The sequence below is a fragment of the Harpegnathos saltator genome, unplaced genomic scaffold (genome assembly GCF_003227715.2).
Source record: "Harpegnathos saltator strain DR-91 unplaced genomic scaffold, Hsal_v8.6 scaffold133, whole genome shotgun sequence".
In the NCBI taxonomy this organism is placed as follows: Eukaryota; Metazoa; Arthropoda; class Insecta; order Hymenoptera; family Formicidae; genus Harpegnathos; species Harpegnathos saltator.
This window is the reverse complement of record NW_020229910.1, coordinates 341,813-367,296: the sequence shown is the minus strand read 5'-3', so window position 1 is coordinate 367,296 and position 25,484 is coordinate 341,813. Positions and strand designations below refer to the sequence as shown.

At 41.4% G+C, this 25,484-nt stretch overlaps 1 protein-coding gene across 2 annotated transcripts in view; it reads right to left on the bottom strand.

Annotated features, from left to right (window-relative positions):
• Window positions 1-1,534: 1,534 nt before the first annotated feature.
• The window catches only part of LOC105184910 (uncharacterized), a 63,309-nt gene continuing 39,359 nt past the window's right edge, over window positions 1,535-25,484 (bottom strand). For both annotated transcript variants that reach the window (XM_019842172.2, XM_025307995.1), the window contains exons 3-4: window positions 23,075-23,287; window positions 1,535-4,967 (exon numbers count right to left, since the gene is read on the bottom strand). In XM_019842172.2, coding sequence (XP_019697731.2) covers window positions 2,435-4,967; window positions 23,075-23,259 — 2,718 coding nt within the window. In that variant the 5' untranslated portion in view covers window positions 23,260-23,287 and the 3' untranslated portion in view covers window positions 1,535-2,434. The remainder of the gene's footprint in view (window positions 4,968-23,074; window positions 23,288-25,484) is intronic.

The window sequence follows — 25,484 nt, the reverse complement described above, 5'->3', positions numbered from 1 at the left end:
ATCATCTTCATCCAATAACGCTTGCAGATCGGCGTCCTCAATTGTTTTTGGTCTTCCGGAGCGCTCCTTGTCCTCAGTGTCGAAATCATCACTTCTGAAGCGTTTAAACCAATCTTCACAGGTAATTTTCGATGGTGCATGTTCGCCGTAGGCCTCCTCAAGCAAACGACGTGCTTCAGCTGCACTTTTTTTTCAAGTTAAAGCAGAAAAACAAAGCTTCCCGCAAATGCTGTTTATTTGGCACAAAACTCGACGTCTTCGTTGTTAGAAAAAATATTTTTACGTTGCGATATGTGTTGGTATTACGACTGATTATTGTTAACAGATGTCCAAACTATAAAAAAAACACAACTTCAGACATGTATGTCGACTACATGTGTCGTTAGCGCCATCCATGTGTGAAACCCGGAAACTTGGTTGCGCACCTAGTATAAACATAGAACACAATCCTACGTAATGCGCCAGGATGCCTACTACACTGTGGCGTTTTTATTCTTACTCGCACTTCTGTACTGATGTGAACCATACTGTACTCACCTGTCCTAGTTCAGTTCAGTTCAATTCGCAGTTTCGTTCTTCGAAAAAGAACAAACTTCTGATGTTCTCGCATGCTCGCGTACGGCAGAATAAGTGATGCACACAACGACGTGCGTGCGTACGTGCGTGCGACTTGAATCATCCACCTGGCGGACGATGACACGCACATCGCCGTGGTCCTCAATTGCGTCAAACGTCCGCGACGCGGGCGAGGTGAGACGTCGAGGACGCGCGGCGCGTGAAATAAGCGTAAAGACTAAAAGCCTCCTTCTCTCGGGTTCGGCGAACTCTAATACTTCTCAAGCTGGCTAACACCCGACAACTTAACCATAATGCTCTTAATACTAACGGATACTTCGCGTAACGTCGCTCGCAGCGCCGGGCTGAGTCGCGACACCGACGCGCAACGCGAAAACGCGAAAAAACGTCGCGACAGCCCGCTTCGCGGTGCGCTCGTGAAATCAGACTTCGTTATTATGTATATGCGAGTACGTTGCGTTCGAGGAGAAATGTTGCTACGATCATGCGCCATTGACCGACTATCGCGCATGCGCAGATCCGAGAACCCGGGTCGCACCGATCCCGAGACACAAGAGGTTGCAAGCTGCCGGTTCTGCGTCGCCGACGCGACGTTCGCAATAAGAGAAACGTCGTGGGAATAAAAAAGAACAAGTATGCATAAAAGATAACACTTCACTGAATTTTTTTCATTTTGGAAATATTTTACAGAGGGCGACATTTTTTTTTCTGAGTAACTTTTCATAATACAACTATATGGGAGTTGCTCGTAGTTTCCGGATATTTGACTTAAAGTACTGCAATTATGCGTTCTCAAAAGTTGCTTATTGTTCAATTGAAATTCTTATAATAACTTTTGGGAAAAAGAAAATATGTTTACTATCAAGTGGTTTACATATTTCATATTTTTTTTTAAATATATAACACATGCACACACACATACATAGTTCTATTAAGAAAATTTTAATTTATTTGTGTACACAATTAACCTGGCATACTATTTACTCGGAGAATAATTGATTTAATTAACAAGACAATATACGCGACAAACCAAAGTCTCACCAAAGTGGAAATATATTATAATTATATGCAATTTTGACTACTGCTTTCAATCGTACTGTCTATATTCTTTAATGTTTTGAAGACAACCAAAAACGAATTACGTTAAGTAATACATTTAAAGGTTTTGTATGGTCTTAGAGACCTGAATTCATTTTTAATGTTGATAACAGGACGCACATCTCTACCCAGAATTTGCTGAATCTTAGCTATAACACTGTCTCCATTAAAACGGTTGAAAGTACAGGACGTTCCTGAGGTTGCATTGTTTTTAAACATTCGTCGAATAATCCAGATTTGAATATTACTTGAAAACATACGATCAAGTCCGCTCTTCCATATCGGATTGACCATGTAATTGCTGTATGTCCTTATGTAGTTGTAGAAAAGTTACTCAGAATTTCATAATTTCCTTTTATAATATATTTCAAAATAAAAAAGGAAAATCGGTGAGATGTTACCTTTTGTTTACCAAAAACAGAATTCAGAGCGACGTGTCCGTACTTCTTTTCTATTTCTTTCTAGGGTTCTTCCAGAATCGAAGAGCCCCGACGAAGGGCGAGACGCGAACTCACAGCTTTTCTTCCTCTACCTCTCTTTTTCTCTCTTTGTAACGCGACACTTTACCTCGTTATTGTCCCGCGACCGCTCGCAGCCGCTGCCTCTCCGCGAAACTGTACCACGCGGCGCACAAGCGTGCAAACATCCAGAACTGCCTCTCGCACTGCTTGTGCATTCGCCGCGCTCGCTCGCCGATCCTCGCTCGTCGACGACGAGGTCGCCAGGCCATGGCGAGAAGCGCGACGACGCGCATCGCGATTCAACACTCCTCGGTGGAAGTGCTGGAGATCTGCGTGCTAGCGCCGCTGGAGAAGCTGCTCCTGCAGGTCTCGACCGCGAGCGCGGTGTCCGGCACCTGCACGAACTGCACCTTCTCCTTGGGCCATCTGCTCCGACCGTACACACAGTTGAAGATGTTGTAACGCTGCTCCATCTCCAGCTGGCTGAGCGTGCTGCTATGCCGGCGTTTCAGCACTTTCTTCGCCATCAGGCTGCGGTTGTTTTTATACGACAGCTCGCGCCGGAAGCAGAAGAATCGGCGCAGCTCCCTCTTCACGCGTCTTGATCGGTAGCCGAAAAGCAACGGGCTCGCGTACGCCGCTACGATGAGGAAGCTCAGCGCCAGCACGTCGTACTCGTGCGGGAACTCGTGGCTCGAGTACTGTGGCAAGTTCTTCATCAAGCTCAACAGCATATAAGGCGACCAGCAGATCAGGCCCATGACGATCACGAGTGCGCTGATCCTGGCCGCCCGGGTCTCCTCGCGGTACCTGAAGAGCGAGCCGTTGCTGATCCGATATTTCAACGAGTTGATGTAGCTGCTGGACGTGCTGCGCACGCTGGACACTCGGTTCAGGCCGCCCGGCTTGTTCGGCGCCGGCGTGATCGTCACGACCGGCGTCAGGAGGCACGACGACGGTTCCGCGTGGCCGCTCCTCATGTTGTTGCTCTCGGAGTTTTTACCGGCAGCTTGCGTTTCTTCAGCGCCGGACAACTTGGACGAGCGACGACCGAGTCGCCGGGACTTCTTACCGTCCAACTTGCCAATCCCCGTCGAGAGATGCGAAGACGAGCAGTCGCCGACGGAGACTCGGCGGTTCAGCGGCGTCGCGGAGGCGCCTTCTGCTCCCGGGATTTTCCTTTCGATGGAACTCTCCCCTTCGCCCTCGTCCTCCTCTTCTTCGTCCACGCGAACGACGAATTCTTTCTTCTCGAAAGAGCTCCGCCGGGAATTGTCGCCCTGGCTGTTCGCCGTCTCGCAAACCGCCAACGACAAGAAGTAGTCGGATGGTCTCCGGCTGCCCAGCCGGTGAACAGTTGCCGGCACCTCCAACGAGTCGAAATAGCCGTAACGCCGCCGCTCGTCCTCCGACTCGGAGTCGCTGGAGTCGCCGGCGATCCAGCCGGAGGATTCCACGGCCGACACTGCCTCGTACACGAGATCATGCGAGGACTTTCGCCGCCGGTCCGCCGGCGAGTCCCGGAACTTGCTCCTCACGAGATCCTCCTCGTGATATGTCGCGACGCTGCGCTCGTCCTCGAGGAAGTGCGCTTTCAGCACCGTCACCGGCTGCTCCCTCTGCGATCCTCCGTCCTTGCGATCCTGAACGCGCCCGCCTGTCACCTCTACCGGCTGCAGGCCCACCGTGAAGACGACTGCGCCACCGGCCGAGGTAGCCTTGTCGTCGGTCGACGGCGCAGTGTCCGAGGTCGACGAGAAGGACCTCCTGTGCGACGCTTGATTGGCCGAATGCGCGGTCTCGCTGGTCTCGTCAATGGACGACAGACTCGAGATCTTCGGTATCCTGCGGATTTCCTCGGCGTACGCGTCTGCCGGTTGCTGCTGCTGCTGCTGCTGCTGCTGCTGCTGCTGCTGCTGCGGTGGTCGCGCGTAGCCATAAGGATCCTCGCAGAAACTCGCGGATGACAGGATCGGCCGTGAGCCGGTCCTGCGGGTTCGTTCGGAGTTCCGGTGCGCGGCTGCGTAGATGCTGACGTAGATCCAGCAGACCCCGGCGAACGGCAGCAGGTAGGCGAGCACGCTGTGCACGAGCGCGTACACGAGGCCGTAGGTGATGGAGTCGTTGGCGAGGCCGCGGAAGAACTCGGTGGAGTTGTCGAAGAGGCCGTGGCTGATCTTGATCGACTCGACTGTCCGCAACAACGCCGGCATCGCTGTGCCTCCAACGTCTATCACTTCCTCTTCCATCAACTCCGTCTCCTCCTCTTCCTCCTCCAATACGCTCGTGTTACTGAAGAACGCGAATGCCGAATCGACCGACGACGATGACGTATTCAACAGGTAGCTGTTGTCGCTGCTGTTGAGCGTCGTGCACGACAGCCAGAGGCTGCGCGGGCTCGGGTTTAAGGACGCAATTAGGCCGAACGCTGCAGAGACCAGCCAAACGGAGACGATCAGCACGGCGGACTTGAGCTTGTCTACTCGCGCGCGGTAACGCAGCGGGTCCACCACCGCAAAGTACTGGTCAATGGCGATCAGCAGCACCGATAGCACTGACGACGTGGTGACGAGCGCGGTCGCACCTTCCGATAACGCGCAGATATTGCCGACCGACCTGAACGTGCCGGTCGATGCGAACGTCGACGCTGAAGACGCGTTCAACGTGGCCGTCGCCGTCGCCGAGACCATTGTCGTCGTCGTTGCCGTCGTCGTCGACGTCGTCGTTGTCGTCGTCAACGTCGCCCCCGCGATGGTCGGGCCGTCCATCATCTGCAGCGGGTTCAGCAACGCGCACGTCAGCAGGTTCGAGACAGTCAGGTTCATGACGAATCTGGAATCGAGACAGAACATCCCGCGGTTCAATCGCACGTCGTGCTCGGCGTCCTGGGCAGGGTTGATAAAAAAATATTAAGACAAAAGACATTTAAAATGAAAGGAAAACAAAACATCAGGTTTTCGTTTAACACGTTGACCGCCGCGTCACCCGTATTCGGGTGACAGCAAAAGTTCTCATCGGGCCGCGTCTTCGGCCGTATTCGGGTGACGCTTATTTGACTACTTACAAAGGATCTTCGAAAATATTTGGACAGATATTCCACAGGATGTAATAAAACTATTGAATTATTATAAAAATGGTTTATTAAAAAAATTATTTGGAGTGTAAAACATTAAAGCATTCTATGCAAAGCTGAGGTTGGTCAGGACATTTTGGACAAAAAGTTATTGTTTTCTTTCACTAAGTTGAATTGTACTTTCCTCGGTATCATCAACATTTCTTTCTTCTTCCAAGACTAATTCTCGTAAAATCTCGTCAATAGTATCTTCATTACATTCACTATCACTAAGATTGCATTTATCAGTATCCGAATCAGAATCTGACGATGTAATTCTATTTATATTTCTCTTTCTGGGCAATCTGATCTCTTCCTCATCGCTGCTATCCGAATTTGTATGAATATCGTAACAGGTTTCTTCTTCACTGCTATATGACTCACTAAGAACTAACTTTTCTATTTTTCTTCTCAATATTGAAACAAATTAGGACAGAGATTTTAAGTTATACCACTCGGTACTCGGCAAAGATTCGAACTGTTCATGCAGAGTAGCGAGGTGAGACAAGTGAAGACTTTAGGAATGTATCGATAGTAACAAATGAACAAAAATGAGACAGCAGCGCACGCGTCGTACAGCGGCGCGCGTGGCCTGACGGAGATTTCGTTGCAAACACGTGCGGCAGTCAACGTGTTAAAACGGTCTTTTATGTTTTAAACATGCTTAAACAAGGAAATATTTTACACAAGGAGAAAACATGTTTAAAACATGAGAAACATGTTCTAAACATGTCTTAAACATACGTGCGTTTGATTTTTAGTACGGTTTGAACTTAACTTTTTATATGCAATTTGGAATTTAGTCAATGGTTTAATAAGAAAACTTTATCTCTAGAAATTTATAAAAGATAATTTGTTTAATTGAACTATCGACTAAGTTCTGAATTGCATCGAAAAAAACGTTTAAATCATTTCATTCAAATAAACTACGAAATATATATAAACAAAATGTGAATTATTAAGTAAATACAAGGTGTCCTATTTTAAATGAGCCAGACAAAATCACAAAAGATATTAGGCAAATGAAAAAATGTTTCAGATAAAAGTTGTTCAAATTAAGTAGTAGAAAAGGATAATATATTAAATAAGAAATTGGGATTTTCGTTCAAAGAAAGTAATGATCAGTGAATATCTCGAAAGTAGCGCTATCTGTAAACAAAATGATATAGTTGTTTTATGTTCCCTTTGAAACATACAACTTTAGTCTAACACGTTTCTTAGTATCTTTCATATTTTTTGAGGTTTTTGCCTGGCTCATTTAAAATAGGACACCCTGTACATATAATATGTACGTGTACTATATGTAATAATTATTTCTTAATTATGCAATAATGTATATATTTGTGTGTAATATTGTAATATGCAAAAATATAAGAAAAACATTTTGTGAAAAGATCAAATTCATATTATCAACAACTTCATATCCAAAATCTATATTAAACACTTAAAGAAACATGTTTAAAAAAACATATGTTTAAAATTATCGAATGTTTAAAACATGTTTAACCCTTTGCACTCGGAGCCCTCGCGGGTTGCCAGTTCGGCGGCTTTTTAGGAAAATATGCAAATAGGAATCATATTAAATAAATAGGTATCATATTAAATGGCGTAGTTTTGAAACCAAGTAATTGATTGTAATTTATTGTAATGATATTTGGTTTATATAAATTTTTAGACATTGAGGAACACATTTATGACAAAAAATCAAAATTTTATATTTTATATTTTTCTAACGTCTGGTAACATATGAAACGGTCACCGTATGCATTGCCATTGTTCTGTAAACTAAATAAATGGGTCAGAAATTTCTAACTGTGAATTACTGAAATCACAAAATGAAATTTATTAAAAGAATATTACTTTTCCAATTTTACTTTTCTGACTTAGTGCAGATAATGATCTATGCCGCTAGATACTTCAATACCATCTGCTTTCAGCTTTGAAAGTCTCTTTCTCTTAAGGTACAATTATTATCTTCTCAAATGGCACCATATCAAGTGATATATCACAAAGAAAATATATATTTTTGAAAACTTTGCGCTCGCATAAGTTTATCCTGTATAATCACTAATAAATCTTTATGTCCCCTGAGAGGACATCCGAGTAGTTTACTAAACTTACGATGTCCCCTCAGAAGGGACATCCGAGTGTAAAGGGTTAGGAATATTTCGATTGGATTGTTTATTTCTTTTTGTTGAAAGTGCCAATCAAATTTATCAGCAACTTCCTTTGCAGAAACTTAAATCCCTTGCAACTTTAAATTTTATGAATCCTAAAGTTATCAGAGAAAAAACTTTTCTCTCAACATACGTATATCCTCATTTTCCGTTATTAATAAAAGAAAGCGACTACAACTGACCAAGAATGGAGGTAATTAAAAGCTTATGCAGATAAAGATGAGTTTGATATTCAATCACTGTCACTTTAAAGATATTCACTGATCATTACTTTTCTTAAATGGAAACCCCAATTTCTGATCATCTTTTTTATCAGATTCTTTTCACTGGACCAGCCAATCAGAAATACGCGGCTAAGATGCGTGGTCATAGAAACGCATGCGCACAGATAACAAGTAGAAATCTATATTATTCCCTCTCGCGCAGATGTTTGCTTCATCTTTTGTATTACAGGAGGGATAAGCAATTCCTCCTTCATGTCTATATACGTTAAGATTTAAAGGCATTAGAATCAAATTTAAAAAATTGAGAGATTTTTTGCTTAATTAGAGATAAATTGTGGGGATCTTTAATTTTTTCATGTAGCAACACTGATGTCAGTCGACTTCAAATATCATCTGTGATTTTTATGATGACGAATATTGTGGAGCAAAGAGTTTGCCTTAAATTTCGTGTTTTCAACGAAATTTCTTGTGCTGACGCGTTGAAAATATTACAAAAAGCATACGGGGATAATGTATTTCAAAAATATAGGCGTATGAGTGGTGTAAATTGTTCAAAGAGGGTCGTATGGCCGTCGAAGGCTTCTGGTCGCCGATCCACTTCAAATACCGACGAAAATGTTAAAAAAGTGAAGAAATTAATGTTTGGAAATCGCCGTGTAAGTAAAAAAAAGGATTGCTGCCAAACTTAACATATCAAATGGCTCTGTCCATGCCATTTTGACCGAAGACAACTCGTGAACTTTGCATCACGATAATACACTATCGCACACATCGCTTCTCGTACGTGACTATTTGGCCAAACACTCGATTAACATCATTCCGCAAGCACCGTACTCGCCAGATATAGTATCCTGTGACTTTTTTCTTTTCCCAAAACTTAAAATACGGTTTCGTTCGGTTGGTAAGCGTTTTGAGACGATTGAGGCAGTAAAAGAGAATTCGCTGAAGGAACTCAGGGCCATACCAAAATCGGCTCACGAAAAGCGTTTTGAAGATTGAATTAAGTATTGATATACGTGTGTTGTACAGAATGGGAATTATTTTGAAGGCGACAAAATAAATTTACTTGAATAATTGAATATTTTGTGTTTTATTGCCCGATTTTGAGTACTTTTTGAGCAGAAGATATGTCACGTAACCAAAAAAATCCGCTCGCGCGTGAGTCAATTTGAATAATCGTTTATAAAGGGTGTCCCATTTTAATGTCCTACCTCAAATAACTCTTCAGTATTGAAGTTTCGAGAAAAATAATCTGAATAAAAATTGTAGGGATTTAAGTGAGCTACCTTATGATGACTTTGATCTTGACCTTGACCTCTATTTTCAAGGTCATTTGAAAGTCAACTTGCGTTTTTTAAATGGGAATCCTTATTTCTTATTATACTGTTTTTTTTCTACTAGTTAATTTGAACAACTTTTGTCTAAAACACTTTTTTATTTGTCTAATATTTTTTTAGATATTTGAGAAAAACTTGATAACTTTTTCAATATTTAACTTACGATATCTCGCTAATTATTTGTCGGAAGAAAAAGGTACTAGACTTTCTTGCCTTATTTAGTCTCAAGAATATATTGTTACAATAGCACCCTGATTTTTGTTAATTTGATGATTTTGAAATTTCCAAAAATCAGTAAGTTAACAAAAGTTATGGCGCTATCGTAACAATATATTCTTGAGACTAAATAAAGCAAGAAAGTCTAGTACCACTTTTTCTTCCGACAAATAATTAGCGAAATATCGTAAGTTAAATATTGAAAAAGTTATCAAGTTTTTCTTAAATATCTCAACAAATATTAGACAAATAAAAAAAATGTTTTAGACAAAAGTTATTCAAATTAACTAATAGAAAAAAGCAATGTAATAAAAATAAGAGTTCCCATTTAAAAAACGCAAGTTGACCTTCAAATAATCTTGAAAATAGAGGACAAAGTCAAGGTCATCATAAGGTAGCTCACTTAAATCCCTACAACTTTTATTTAGATCATTTTCCTTGAAACTTCTATACTGAAAAGTTATCTGGGGTGGGACATTAAAATGGGACACCCTGTATACAGGTGTTAAAAAAGAGCTCAGGACCTCAAGGACAGATGATACTCACAAAATGGAGGGAAAAGTCCTGATAAATACGGAAAATTAATATTCGAATATCGAAAAATTAATATTGTTTTGGTACTTTTGCACTCTCTGATGTAATTTATCTATTTCATTTACCGGTGAAAAGCGGTACCATGCTTTAAATGAACCCCTGAAAAGTCTCTTCGCTCTTGCGAATGTAAACAAATATCTAGTTACTTCGTATTTATATACACGTTTCATCCCAAGCAATTGTTAGCTACATATATTCGTGAACAATGAACAATTATACAGAGCTATCGCAAAGTCTTCATAGTACAATAAGAATAACATCATATTACAATACCATGAGAGAGAAAGTATCCCCCCATGCTTTAATCCTTTAAGCTGAATTAGCATACCTTTTTATTAAACTTTAGAGAATTAAATAGTAGCTTTTGGCATATTAATATAAACGGTAGAAAAATTAATTTTATAACAATTTAATTTTCACTTTAAGGTGATGAATTATTATAAATTAGGATAAGGGACAGAAAAAGAAAGTTCAGAAACATATGAACGTTTATATAGAGCGGTACTTTTAAGTATCGTCAGAATATAAAGGGTAAAAAGAATCCCTAAAAAAATCCCTGTCATAAAATTTCCATAGTTCGATAAGAATGATATCGTATTGCTCTAATCAAAAAATTGCAGAAATGTGTTTCATATACACAGCCGTGTAAATATACATCAGAAGCCTGTAAATATTAGGACTACAAATAAGTTTCCGCCGTTTGACAAAAGATGACCCCACCAGAAGGTTATGTTGAAATTGTCAGATGTAAAACGTAATATCATAAGTTTGGACATCTGGTAACAACATAACCTTGAAGTATTAGTGACTCCGTATCAGCATCACATAATTTTTTTCGTGCGAAAATGTCAAGTTTTGTGTCGAATAAGCGTCATTTGCGGGAACTCTTGATTTACTTCTTTAATTTGAAGAAATCTGCAGCTGAGGCGTATCGATTGCTTGTAGAAACATATGGTGAGACCGCTTTAAGTGAGAGAAGTTGTCGTGAGTGGTTTCAAAAGTTTAAAAACGGTGAGTTTGACGTAGAAAACAAAGAACGTAATGGAAGGCCGAAAGTGTACGAAGACACGGAATTGGAAGCATTATTGGAGGAAGATTCGTGACAAACGCAAGAAGAACCTGCACTTACATTAGAAGTGACTCAACAAGCAATTTCATATCGTTTAAAATCGTTGGGAATGATTAAAAAACAAGGAAATTGGGTTCCATATGAACTGAAGCCGAAAGACGTTGAACGCCGATTTTGCACGTGTGAAATGCTACTTGCCAGGCATAAAAGAAAGGGTTTTTTGCATCGTATAGTCACTGGTAATGAAAAATGGATCCACTACGATAACCCAAAGAAGAGAAAATCATGGGGACCACCTGGCCATGCTTCAACATCGACAGCCAAATCGAATATTCATGGAAAAAAACTTATGCTGTATATTTGGTGGGATCAGCTTGGTGTCGTGTATTATGAGTTGCTCAAACCGAGCGAAACCATTACTGGAGCTCTCTACCGAACACAAATAATGAGATTGAGGCAAGCGCTCAAGGAAAAACGCGCCCATTACTACTCCAGACACGACAAAATTATTCTCCTACATGACAACGCTCGGCCACATGTTGCAAAACCGGTCAAAACCTATTTGGAAACACTTAATTGGGAAGTCCTACCCCACCCGCCGTATTCACCAGACATTGCCCCTTCCGATTATCACTTGTTCCGGTCGATGGCACATGGCCTGTCTAAGCAGCGCTTTACATCATATGAAGATACTAAAAATTGGGTCGATTCGTGGATAGCCTCAAAAGATGAACAGTTCTTCCGACGTGGTATCCAAATGCTGCCAGAAAGATGGGAAAAAATAATGACTAGTGATGACCCAGTGATGACCAATACTTTGAATAAAACGTAATGTACCATTCTTTCACAATAAATTCCTAATTTTTGATAGAAAACGGCGGAAACTTATTTGTACTCCTAATAACTTGCTTTAGTTATAAAATGAATAATTATCCATAAGTCCGACAATATTAATGTTTCGACCGAGGTTACTAGGACTTTTATTAGGACTGTTTTATTAGAACTTTTCTCCTTCATTTTGTGAGTACTATCTACCCTTAAGGTCCTGAATCCTTTTTTTAAATGTCTAGCATAATAACTCATTATTTCTGTTGTTTGTTAACCGAATAATAAATTTTATATTTTTGTTCATTCATAGTGTTTCAAGCCGTTAACATCAGTTTAAAGTGATTTCAATTTCAAAGTGATATTTCAACCCTTCAAAATGTATGTGCCACATAGTGTTGTTTATTTTACGAACTCAAACTTGAAACTAACGCCCCCGAGGCTTCTAGAGAGATTTGTACCGCATTTGGAGAAGATGCAGTAACATCAGAAACTACTCAGACTACTACTGGTTTAACCCTTTAACGCCTACTGGTAACTACAGTTACCAGAAACGCATTTAAGAATCCATAACTTAGTCAAAAAAGGAGATATTTTTGTTTTTTTTTGCACCACTGTAAAGGTGAATTCTTCTTCTAAAAAGTGATATATAGATTGTATGTAGATTCGGTTTAGTCTGTTTTTAGCTCAGTTTTAATGATAACATGTTTTGTCAAATTCCAAGTAGGCATAGTTAGCATTGTTATTGACATCTAGAAGTGCATTATAAATGAATAGACTGGTATGGTTGTTATAATTTTATACATTTGGAAGCTTTCTCAGATGCAAAATGTGAAATTAAAAGAATACAGAAATTCAAAATGGCGAATTCAATATGGTGGATACGAAAATCAAGAAATCAACCTATTTTTGTGAAATCTGGTGATTTACAGTTTTTTATGCGGCGAAAAATGAAGGGACGATTGACTATCTAAATGGTGATCTATAAAATATTCTTCTGAAATAGTTCAGAGCTTGACGCTTTTATCATTCATGATAAACTTCACTCACAAATATAGTAAAGTTTCAGTTCGGAAATGTCAAATTGACTATCAGAGTTATGTCGTATAGATTACCCTTCATTTTTCTCTGTACAGATTATTTCGTATATGCTTTCAGGATCCAAGTCATATTTACCGATAAACAAAAAAACGAACAAAAAAAGCCAATATAAAATTCTGATATTTTTTTTTATTATCACTATTTATAGTCTCAGTTCGAAAAAATTCAAATTTTATTCTTAAAACATTTATAAAAGAGTCGGGTGTTAAAGAGCTAAAAAATTTGCTTCGCGAGATGAATCCTTAGAAGACGAAGCCAGGTCAGGAAGACAATCAAATTTAAATAATGATGAAAGGACAATAATTGAAACGAATTCAAATTTGACGCGTCAAACACTTGCTAAAGAATTTCAAGTATAAGTAAGTAATGAAACAATCATTTAAATAAAATAATTTAAGTCATTTTAAATAAAAAAAGTACAAGTATTTTTATTTACATCTCAAGAAGCGACAGAGCTTTTTCCGTCACCTGATATTCCAAGCCCGGCAAGTAGCAGCATCGACTCTTATTATAGTTAATACTGTGTTTTTCGCAACTCTTGGAAAGAATCAATTGAAACTGAAATAATTAGAACAGGGTAGCGAAGTTCTAATATTAATAATTATGGCTCGGAACGTGTTGTAGGCCACGTTTTCAATTATGTTGTTAATTAAGAGTTAGGTCCAACTATTCGACTCGACACAGAGAGGATTCTCGATTCGCACACTTTTCAGAGTGGCCAGCGAGTCACTCGAGTTCGGCTGCTTTCTCATTCGTGCGCACTGTGAGCCAGCAGGCCCGGAAAACTGGCCAAAAGTCAGTTTCAGATTTTCGTCTAATAAAGTATACTGGTATCAAGTATATAAGTTAAAGTATTGTTTGTGAAAATTTCAAGTCGATTTATCTATTAGTCTTCCATTGGTAAGTCTTTAAAATTGAGAAAATGCGTTTGAGAATGACTAACAATTATCCTGCAACTTTTTGAAAATTTCAATGTATATTAAAGAATTAAATTATACATCGATAATTTCTTCATCTCATTGTGTATATCTATTATAACAGCAGCACAGAAAGCTCAAAAATTCATAAAATGCATACCTGCAAGCGATTTTATATGCGTTACTTTCTGTTTTCCAATTCCGCTCACTCATCCGAAACGTCTTACCGCGACTTACCGCATTTAAATTATAAAAATGAGGTATCACTGTATTCCTCTCAGTGTAAACTTGAAACTGAGTCTGCGCTTTTTGCGTTTTTTTGGCTAATTCACAGAAAAGTGTAAATATATCACAGAGCGCGCGCGCAAAGAATTGGCCCCATTCATCATTCTTTACGCGTGACACGTTGAAGCATTTATTTATGTTGGCTCAAAATTTACATGCTTCTGATGGCATTATTTATTTAATTGATTTAACTAGTATGTTTAATAAGAAAGTATTAAAAATTAATATACAATATTAGTAGTTATTCATGTTTAAACAATGGAAAATATATCAAATTCGATAATTTTTTTAACTGAAAAACCATCAACTTTATGAAATGAATATAACAGCAAAAAAATTTTTGTTTTACTATATTTATCTTACACGGAAAAAATTCCATTAGTGTAACTAAATGTTTAATTGTTTGGAGACCTCGACAGAAACTCGATTGTTTGAACAAAAGAGGTTGTAAGAAAGACTCTTGTACAAGGTTTAATTGTTAGTTCTTTAGTTACCGCAACTGAGCTTTAATGTCACTGAATGTTCAGACGAATATTTTCGGTTGTAATAATAGAAATGTTTTTCGTTATCAAATTTTCATTTTTTCAATTTGGTTCCTATTCGATTGTACTAACTGAAATTTCTTTCCCATGCACAATCAGAGCATCTTTAGCATGTTTCGTTCGCCATATTGGATCTGCCATTTTAAATTTCTAAATTTTCAGTACAGATGCGAAATCAGCGGCTCCGAAAACCTAGTAATACCAAATTTCAGCATAATCGGATCACTTTTAGCATTTTTATCCGCCATATTGAACCCACCATTTTAAATTTCTAAATTTTGACATCAGAAATGGAATCAGCGATGTCGAAAACCTTATATAAACATGTCATTGTTAGATATTTATACGTGTTTAACGAAATATGAATTTTTGCCAGTTTCACCGCCATTTTCTCCTGGCCCACAGTGATGCGGAGTGAATCGCCGGGTGAATATCCTTACTCAAAGTTGAAGACTGATCTGATCTACTCTGATCTACTACTGAGATGAATCTGATGTACTCGACCGGTACAGCAATATATTCACTCGAGACATCCGCTCCATTACCAAGTCAGAATCTACTTTAATCTCGGCAGTGAAACAGTTAGCCCATTTTCGAGTGGCAGTATTTCCGCTATCGCTTTTAGAGACTGCACGGAGCAGGCAGCGGAGTAGAGACGCGTTTCTCCGTCGATCGCAGGATACAATAAAGATAATTGCACACGCAAGCACACACAGAGGCAAGGAGACAAAAATAGCAGCAGCAGCCGGAGAGGCGATAAAGTTATTAGCTTGCATATGTGGATTACATTCATAGCGTATCGATGCGCTTCTCTCGCGGCATGGCGAGCATCAATCGCGAGCCTCGCAGTTACTTCGCCGAATCAACAAACCTCGTGAACCTCATCGTGAGGCAATTTCGCTCTTCTCTCCCGGACTACCAGTAGCGGCGCAAAGGGTGGGCCTTGGCTCGCCTAAAAATACGCTGGCCCACCCTTTGGCCCATCCTAAACTTTTCGACAATTTTAGCATAATTATGCTGTCCTATTCTGTCCAAGTTTCCAGGCCCACTATGGCCCACCCGCATGAATAGTTTTGGCGTCGCCTATGCGGACTACCCTCGCGATTTCTCGTGGATGTAACGAATTTATCAGTCGGAACACGGCCGGACACTTACGAATCCCGCGGTGTGTTTCGTTCCGCTTGTTTCCGCTGTCAACGGGATGATTGACGGGCCGACTCGCTCACGAGAGCGCCACAGGCACGGGGAGAGAGGGAGGAGGGGCGCGCCCGCGCGGTCCTCCGCGTTTCATCTAAGTTTAGCCCGAGACATCGGCGATCTCGTGTAAAATGTCAGACGCCCGATGACAGATTGATTTCCACCTTTTTGCAGCGGCAGACCGAGCCGTAACACTTTCTAACGCTGTTAACGCGGCGAGCAAGAGGGGGGAGGGGGGCGCTCTCGAAATACGAAGATTTATTATTACACCTGTAGGCTGCAGCGGCTGCCAGGAATCGGCGGAGACGAGCGCTCGCTGCCGATTGCCCGGCTCTCAGCAGGTGGATATCTACGCAATAACAATGATGGATCCAGCCGTCGCGTGGCGGAGACTATTAATACCCGCTCGCTAACATCCATCGCGAAACGTTTGCTTCCGTAGAAGTCGGTTACTCGAGTCCCGCCGATCAAATTTCGATCGACGGCAACCGTGCATAAGCGCGAGCCGGCGATTGTACTTATCGATTATTTATCGATCGTCAGACCGACCGACCGACCGACCGGTCGATTTTCGGGAAGTACGAAAGGTTAGGTTGCTACGCGCCAGGCAGAGGGAGGGAAAACTAAACAGTTCGCGAAACAGCTCTCGCGATGGACAGGGTCCAATATGTGGTAGATTTTATTTTCACAGTAAACAAAGATGTGTGTGTGTGTGTGTGTGTGCGTGTGTGTGTGTGTGTGTGTCGTGAACGAGTCGGCAGCACGTCAGTCATTTCTATCGGCTTTTTTCATGCGTGACTATTTTTATATCGACTATAAATAAGTCGCGGGTCATTCTAGCGTGACGAAAGTGAATTTCCAAGGAAAACTTACGCGAGGATGCAGCTACCTTCGTCTTTCCGCATTACGTTGCGTGCGCGCCCACTATAACGACGCGACATGGTCATAAAGTGGGATATTTAGGCTGGCAGTGTCCCACGTGAGAGCGAGAGAAAAGGAGAAGGGGGGAAGGGGTGGGACGAAGAGAGAACGGGAAGGAGAAACAGAGAGAGACGCAGTCTACCGAGACGGTACCTCCGATTTTATTTATGAGCATGATGGAAAATACGCGTCCACGTAGTCCGCGCGGAAGGACACGTAGGACGTGCGGGAGAGAACGTCGCACGAACGAAAATAATTTTCCTGCTACACCGAAGATACGCGCGACCGTCGGAACGGACGCAAAATGCCGGCTGTGCTTTAAACGCGACGCGCGCGAAAAGCCCGATTAATCGCGAAGACTTGCGCGATGTTTACCGTGCGTCTGACTTTTGTTCCCGACCAGCGCGCGCCGCCGGAACAAAATCGCTCTCGTGGAGAAAAGTGTTCCGTGGAATTTTCTGAGAGTGAGCGGTGCAGAAAATTCGATTGAGCGTACCAGAATCATCTCTTCAGATTCAGCAGAAATCCCGATTATTTAGACCAATGTTCGGAATTATTAAGAGTTAGTTTTGATTTAGTTTTGAGAATTTCTTTTCTGATTTTCTTAAACAAACAACTGATTTTCTTAAACAAGAAAAACTGATTTTCTTAAACAAGATAATGAACGAAAATAATCAAAATATTTTCCTTTGTTTTCTGCAACATTTTCCCATTTTTCTGGCAAGAGGTGGATTCCGTGACGATAAAAGATTCTTCTTTGGAGTTGGATCCAATCTTCAACAAATTTTCGCACTTCGAGATTATGAAAGTGTGTATCCTCTAGAGCAGAGGTTCTCAACCGGGGATGCGAGAAAAAGTGATTCTAATTAATAATGATTGATGAAAATGATGTAATTAATTCAGGTGAATTCTGGAATAATCCGGAATTTTTAAATTAAAAAAAATATTATTAAAATTATATATTTTTTACATATCTGTACGTATATATTCATTATGTATCACTATGCGAAGCTCGATACCATGGATAATAATTTTATAATATATTAGGTAAATCGGAAAGTTCCGTCCATCTAGCGGCAAGTAGCTATAGCTAGAACTGTCGTTAACCTGTAATGTCGAAACGAAGCTTAATAGTTTGTTTTGACATCTGTCAATAACATTCAGTACATAAAAGTATACGTTTACATCAATAACATTGTTTTTCACTGCATCGAAAATGTCGAAATTTGAACCAAATAAGCGTCATTTGCGCGAAGTGTTAATCTTTTGCTTCAATTGGAAGAAAACTGCAGCTGAAGCTCATCGAATGCTTGTAGAAGTTTATGGTGATAATGCTCCTTCCGATAAAACATGCAGAGAATGGTTTCGACGCTTTAAAATTGGTGACTTCATGTAGAGAACAAAGAGCGTTCTGGACGGCCAAGAGTATTCGAAGACGAAGAATTGCAGGCATTGGTGGACGAAGACCCATGTCAAACGCAAAAGCAACTTGCAGAAGCATTAAATTGCGCTCAATCTGTCATTTCCGATTGTTTGAAAGCCTTAGGAAAGGTTTACAAGGAAGAAAAATGGGTCCCATATAAACTGAAGCTAAGAGACATTGAAAGGCGAAAAACGACCTACGAAATTCTGCTCGCTAGGCAACAAAGAAAGGGGTTTTCACGTCGCATCATCACTGGGGATGAAAAATGGATTTATTTTGACAATCCCAAACGTCGAAAAACTATTTGCGATCCCGGTCAAGCCTCAACATCGACGTCAAAGCGAAATATTCACGGTAAGAAGGGAATGCTCTATATTTGGTGGAATCAGAAGGGTGTGCTGTATTATGAGATGTTAAAAAGTAATCAAACAGTAAAAAAAAAAAGTGATTTTGCTTCATGACAACGCTCGGCCCACGTCACAAAATCTGTCAAAGAAACGTTAGAAGCACTTCGCTGGGAAGTGTTACCCCATGCGGCTTATTCACCAGACTGTGCCTCTTCCGACTACCATTTGTTTCGGTCGATGGCACACGCACTTGCTGAGGAATGCTTCAATTCTTATGAAGACGTCGAAAAATGGGTCTCTGACTGAATAGCCTCCAAAGATGAGTCATTCTTTCGCCACGGAATTCGCTTGCTGACCGAAAGATAGGAAAAAGTCATCGCTAACGATGGACAATATTTTGATTGATGTACTTTTTCATTTTGTTTCTTAAATAATGCCATACGTTTTGCAAAAAAACGAACGGAACTTTCCGATTGTCCTAATATTCTCAATTTTCAGGCGGTTTTCGGGAAGTAAGTGAGAGAAAACTCCCGAAAATCGTCTGAAAAATGAAAGTAACGTCGAACACTGATTTAGACTGAACACTGAACGCTGGCAACTTCAAACGGCATTTCGACATATCGTTCGTATTTCAGCAGGAAACTCCGTCATTCGAGCAAACATTTTGCGGCGGACGCAAATATGACATTGCAAGTCGCGCTACCGTCATTACGTGTTTATCGCGATGGCGAAGCTTCGATGTATGATGGATCACCGCGATTCGCCGTTCGGCAAAAGTACAAGCCCTCTCTTCTTCCCGCGCGCCCTCTCTTCTTGTCGATGCGCACGCGAGGGGTTATTAAACTTGGCACGAACACGCGGCACGCGCCCGTAAAATAAACGGTGCGCACAGTAAATTATTTATGATCTCGAAGAAACCCCGCGAATATTACGTGGAAGCTAACGCGACGTCTAGATATGTTATTTTTATCAGTGATCTTTCTCTCTCCTGTCCCATCTCTCTCTCTCTCTCTCTCCCCCCTCTCTCTCTCTTTCTCATTCTATTCTCCGCCGCACGAACGTTAGCACGATTTATTTTCCATCTGTGGTGGGATTCTTTAACTCATTATTGGAGTTAACGACACTTCGTTATCGTTGCGCAGCTTTTGTATACCGTAGAAAAGCTGCGCAACGATAACGAAACTGTCGTTAACTCCAATAACGAGTTAAAGAATCGCGCCGCTGGCGCGTCGCTGCGGACTCGGAAAAGAGACTCTCGATAATCGGTCTGCGAAATAGGCTCGCTTCTCTGTCCACAACTCGCGCACGTTTCCGTGGAAGCTCGGAAATGACGCGCGAGATCGTAACGTGCGATAACATGTCCATCATGCTAACGAATTTGCGAAACCCTCTCACAACGCAAGGAATAAACGTCGTTCACGTCCGAGTGACGAGCGCCGACGCTTATCGACGATAACGCCATGCTAATGTCGCAACGACATTGAGCGCCAACTGCGAAACCCGTCTCCCTTTCTGTATGTAGCGTCAATCTGTGGGCACGTGGAGTGAGATTCGAAGCTGGCGTTTCATCAGCGGGGAATGAAGATATCAAGCAAGCGGGAAAGGTGACGCGAACGAAGCCATAAGCGAAGACTCGAGATATAGTGACGGGCGATCTCTCTCGATTTCTAGAGAATTACAGTCTGTAAAGTAAGAGCGTGCACGGCATAAATGGCAGTTGGCTTCAAATGTCGTCCTAGTCTTTTTGTGAGCCGATAGATGAAATCTTTGTCGTGAATGCTTTGTCACAAAAGATTCAGTTGGCGTCGAACTCCAACCTGAGAAACACGTTAACCGCCGCCGCATGAGTGCTGCATACGCATCGCGCTACGAGGCTGTGTTCCTTTGTTTCCACTCCAAAGGACCAAAAATGTCATATGCAGTGGCTGCTAAATACATGGGAAAGTCAAAATCGTTCGTCGCTAAGCGGGTTCAGCAATATAAGATAAAAAATGTCGATGACTTGCCAGAACGTGGCTCGATAGGCAAAGTGACGCCGAATATGGAAAAAAAAATTGTGAATTTGTTTAAGCGGAACCCGACCTTAATGCTTAAAATTTATGAGAAGTGTTTGTTGCCGACTGCTGAACGATGCTTCATAAAAAAGAAACGAGGACTGGATCTTACAGGAAGACAACGACCCAAAACACCGGAGCAAGCTTTGCACCGAGTGGAAAGAGCAGTCTGGCATCGTCACACTTGATTGGCCATCGCAGTCGCCAGATGCAAATCCCACTGAAAATGTGTGGGCATATCTCAAGCACAAGCTTCGAGGAAAAAGAGTGTGCACTTTGAAGCAGCTGACACGACAAATTCGTCTCATTTGGAGGTCTTTACCGAACGAATACGCAGTCAACTTAGTGGAAAGTATGTCTCGGAGATGCCAGGCAATTATCAATCAACCGGTGGTGTGACTGGACTCATTATTAATGGTATAGCATTTTTCTTCTCATGAAGTACAACAAATCCATGTACTTAAAAATCATTAAAATAAATGTTTCTACACATTAACCCGTGCACGCTCTTACTTTACAGACTGTAACCTTTTCAAATCGGTTCTTTCGATTGAGAATCAGTGTTGTCTTGTTTAGTTCAACCGGGGCGAACGTTTGAAAGAATCGATTTGTACAAAAATCAACCAGCAAAGAATCGATCTATAAGTTGATTTTTCGAGGAAAAGATCGATTTCCTGAAAATCGAATCGAGATAGCCCATTTGGCCACAGGAATTTGAAACGTGCAATAAAGGTTGCTTTACAGCAAGGAGACACAGACACAGAAACAGACACAGACTGCGCGTACAGCTGCTTGTTGGAATATCATTTGGTTCTCAATGCAAGAGATAAGTTGCTTTTCACGGTTACACATAATTCATGTTTTATCATAGCTTTGTACAAAGTATATTTCCATCCTCTGAATATACTTCTCTTGCAATAAAGCAACTATATTTCGGTACTTCATCGAGCAAACTAATATCGCAATGTTTACGGTAGAGCATCCTCTTAATTTATTAATTAAATAACAAGGAATACATAACCGCCTTAAACATGGAACACTCTCATATACAGCATGTTTTCAAAGAAGGGTTAAGGACTGTAGGGACAGATAGTACTCACAAAATGGAGGAAAAAAGTCCTAATGGCTCGAAAAATTGATATTATCGGAGTTATAAGCAATTATTAATTTTAATTAAAGCAAGTACTTACTCTGGTGGTTCTGTACTCTCTGGCGTAATTTGTCTACGTCATTTATCGGTAAAGAGAGAGTAGCCCCACCACGTTTCAGCCCTTAATATCCTGAATTAGTTTACCTCCTTATTAAACTTTAGAAAATTAAACAGCCTTTGGTATATTAGTATAAAAAGTAGGAAAATTAATTTTATAACAATTTGATAACCTTTTGGTGATATTTATAAATATCGCCAGGAAGATAGAAAAAGAAAATTCAAAAACATACGAACATTTATATATAGAACGGTACTTTTAAGTACTATTAGAACATAAAGGATAAAAAATCCCCCCAAAAAATTCCTATCATAAAGAATGATATCGTATTACTCTAATCAAATAATGACAAAAATGCATTTCATGTATGACCGTGCATCGAAAGCGAGTCAGTTGCTTTAATTCAAACAAATATTCCATAATTCCGACAATATCAATTCCATAATTCCATAATTCCGACAATATCAATTTTTCGATCCATGTTTATTAGAATTTTTCTCCTCCATCTTGTGAATACTAATTGCCCTTCAAGTTCTGAAACCTTTTCTGTTTTAAGCAGTTTATACATAGGGTATCCGGGATCTTTTGGAAACGAAAAATGGTAAAGATTAATCAGATCAAATTGAGAAGAAAGTCAAGTACTATTTTACAAAAATTACAATAGTTATTAATGATTGAAAATGACCATATAAAGGCTCTTTTGATAACTTGAAAATTTGCATAGTTATTTACAAAATGATAAAGGACTTTTTTGTTCAGAACAACCTAATCTACAATTATATGACGGCTATTGTACCTAGCAACAAGTTCAAAATTCAGGGTTCAAAATTCAATATCTACGCTAGACACAATAGCCGTCATGTAATTGTAGATTAGGTCATTCTGAACAAAAGTCCTTTACCATTTTGCAAATTTTCAAATTATCAATTAAAGGAGCCTTTAAATGTGGTCATTTTCAATCATCAATAACTATTGCGATTTTTGCAAAATGGTAAACTTGACTTTTCTTCTCAGTTTCATCTGATTAATCTTCATAATTTTTCGCTTCCAAAAGACCCCGGACACCCTGTATATGCGCTTACAGAAAAGCAACGCTGCTAACCAATTTACCAATATTTAGAAATTTATCATATCCTGCAAATAATTGTCAGCCATGAGTTCAACACACAGACGCTGATTCTGCTCTTCAACTGTGCATACTTGCGTCACCTTGTGTTGCGGTAGGAAAGCACTGTGTTGAGAATACGCAGTGTCACTTTGTGTCTCTCTTGCCGGAGAGCCGGAGAACCGGTGACACGGCAATGCTCATCTTGCAAAAATCGACGGTTTTCTCAGGCGAAGAGCTTCCATATTACACATCGAGTGGCGCCGAAGCGATTGATTCGCTCACCTGTTGGAGATGGTGCGCAATCCTGGTCGTACGAGAAACGCGAGCAAGAGGGTCGCGTTGAGCAGGAAGCAGCCGAAGAGGACGAAGCTCCAGGCCGCGATCGCCGGATTGTTCCACCATCTCTCCAGACTTCCCAGGTCCTCAACCGGTCCTCCTCCGACGATCCCCGTCGCAGCTCCATCCATTCATAAATAATAAATATGCGCTACGGGCCTGTAACAGCCAAGAAGGCACGCGTCGTTCCCGCGTTAGAATGGCATTACCCTCGACGGAACCTCTTGATCGAGAGCCGATGTCGGATGTCGCAAGTGTGACGCGCGCAAGTTCAATTTCGGCTGTCTGCGGATTCATGTCTCACGTCGACACGGTGACACGGCGCGCGATCTCCTCCTTCGGCTCGCCGACGAGAGCGAGAGGGCGAGGGAGAGAGCCGATTTGACACGCGCGCTCACCGGCAAAAATTGGATGAATTCTCCCCCGGGGAGAATTCAACTTACGACGCGCGAGCGAACCGCCCTCGACTCGTGCGTTCCGGCTACTTACCGCGGAATTACGACGCTCTCGCGAAATGGGTCAATTTGCTGCGCGAGAAGAGACGCGGCGCGAGAGAACACTGCGACCCCGATGTACAAGGTGCAGGCGGGGCTCACGGACTTCCCCGTGGGTGTGTATTTTTAGACGCGGCTTTCCCCGTACGCACACGTGCTGCAAAAATATATTGCGACGTCGCGCGTGTGTGTCGCGTCTCGAACGACGATCGCGCGCGGCCTCCTTGGCGAAAATCGCCTCCGCGATTTTAACGATTCGGCGAACACGAGTCTCGCGCGAGGGGCGAGCGGGGCATGCCCGTGCTTCGTACGAGACACACACTCGCGCGCGCGGCACGATAATCATCGGGCGAGTCCGCCGTTATCGGCCGAAGAGCGAGTGTCAACCAACCGAAAATCAACGGCGCCGCGGATCGTCGGCCGCCCGGTCGACTCGGGTTCGATTTAAATAACAAAGCGGATGAGAGTCGCACAGAAAGCGGCTATTAAGGTTCAACGCGCGATGCGAGCGCGTTCTAAAAATAACGCGGCCTGTGTTACCCGGTAATCTGTCTTCGCGCACTACGGCCAGTGTTTTCCTTCTACGATGAGATAACCTAATGAGGCGGCGGGCCGACAAGTTGAAGCCAGGGTCCGCTTTGACGTCGTCGTCGGTCTTCGTCGTCGCCGATAACGCGCCAATGTTAATTTCGCCACGCGGGGGACATGCTTTTCGGCCGAGGCCGAGGAGGACGCGCGCTTTCGTTCGTTCCGCTCTCGAAAGCGAGAAAGAGACGGGGATAGGGGGCGCGACTGATTGAGAAAACAAAGTCATCGCGCGATTGACGTCAACTAGTGTTTTTCGACAGACATTATCGTAATTCCCTCTTTATTTCGCGGCTATCGCGCCACCGTCGATCGAACGATCCGCCGCGATTAAGTCAATAATCCTTATCGCGCACATCTTATTTACCTCTCTCTCTCTCTCTCTCTCTCTCTCTCTCTCTCTCTCCCCCCCCTCTTTCTCTCTCCCTCTCTCTCTCTCTCTCTCTCTCTCTCTTTCTCCCCCTCTTATTCCCTCACTTTTAAAGATCCACTTATAAGAAAACTTATCTTTGTGTGACTCGCCGATTTTATTGAAACTCAGTACACTTGTAGAGTAATCAAAAATAATAGACATTCTTGTATTTTTTTATGTCCGCAATAATGCACATTTAAGGATGAAAAGTATCCTTATTTATTATCCGCGAATAAGTAACTCATTGCATTTAAGTTCATTGTATTAGAGCTATGTTTGAGTTTTGGAGATCAAGGAGCTTCTATGTCGCTGGAGGTAAATCTAATGTAAAAATTATAGAATTTAAATTGGCGGACCTAATATGGCGATCTGATAAATCACAACAATTTTATCTCGCTCTTTGCTCTAAATCCAGGGATAACCAACGAGAAGGTGGCGAGAGTTCATTCCCATTTCATTTTTTTTTATTATTTTTTTTATATTTTTATTTTATATATATTTTTTATTGATTTTTTTTTTACTTTTTTTTTACAATAACGTCACTTCTCGCACTTTATTCATCGCCTATTTTCACTTTTTATATTCTTTACAGAGATGATATGCAAGGAAATAATGTTTTATACACAAAGAATTTGTGCATCAAGCACACTTTACGACTGCTATATTACAGATAGCTTCGCAATTTTTAAAACAATAATCTACAGGATTATCAAATTTAAGTGGTTTTTCTTGTAAATATCCGCTTTTATACCATAAATACTTAAACAGATTTATAAACCGAGGAGAAAATAATTGATTATAAACAAGCGATTGAACTTTGATAGTGTTGTTTCGTAAATGTAAGTAAAATATAAAATTTAAACAC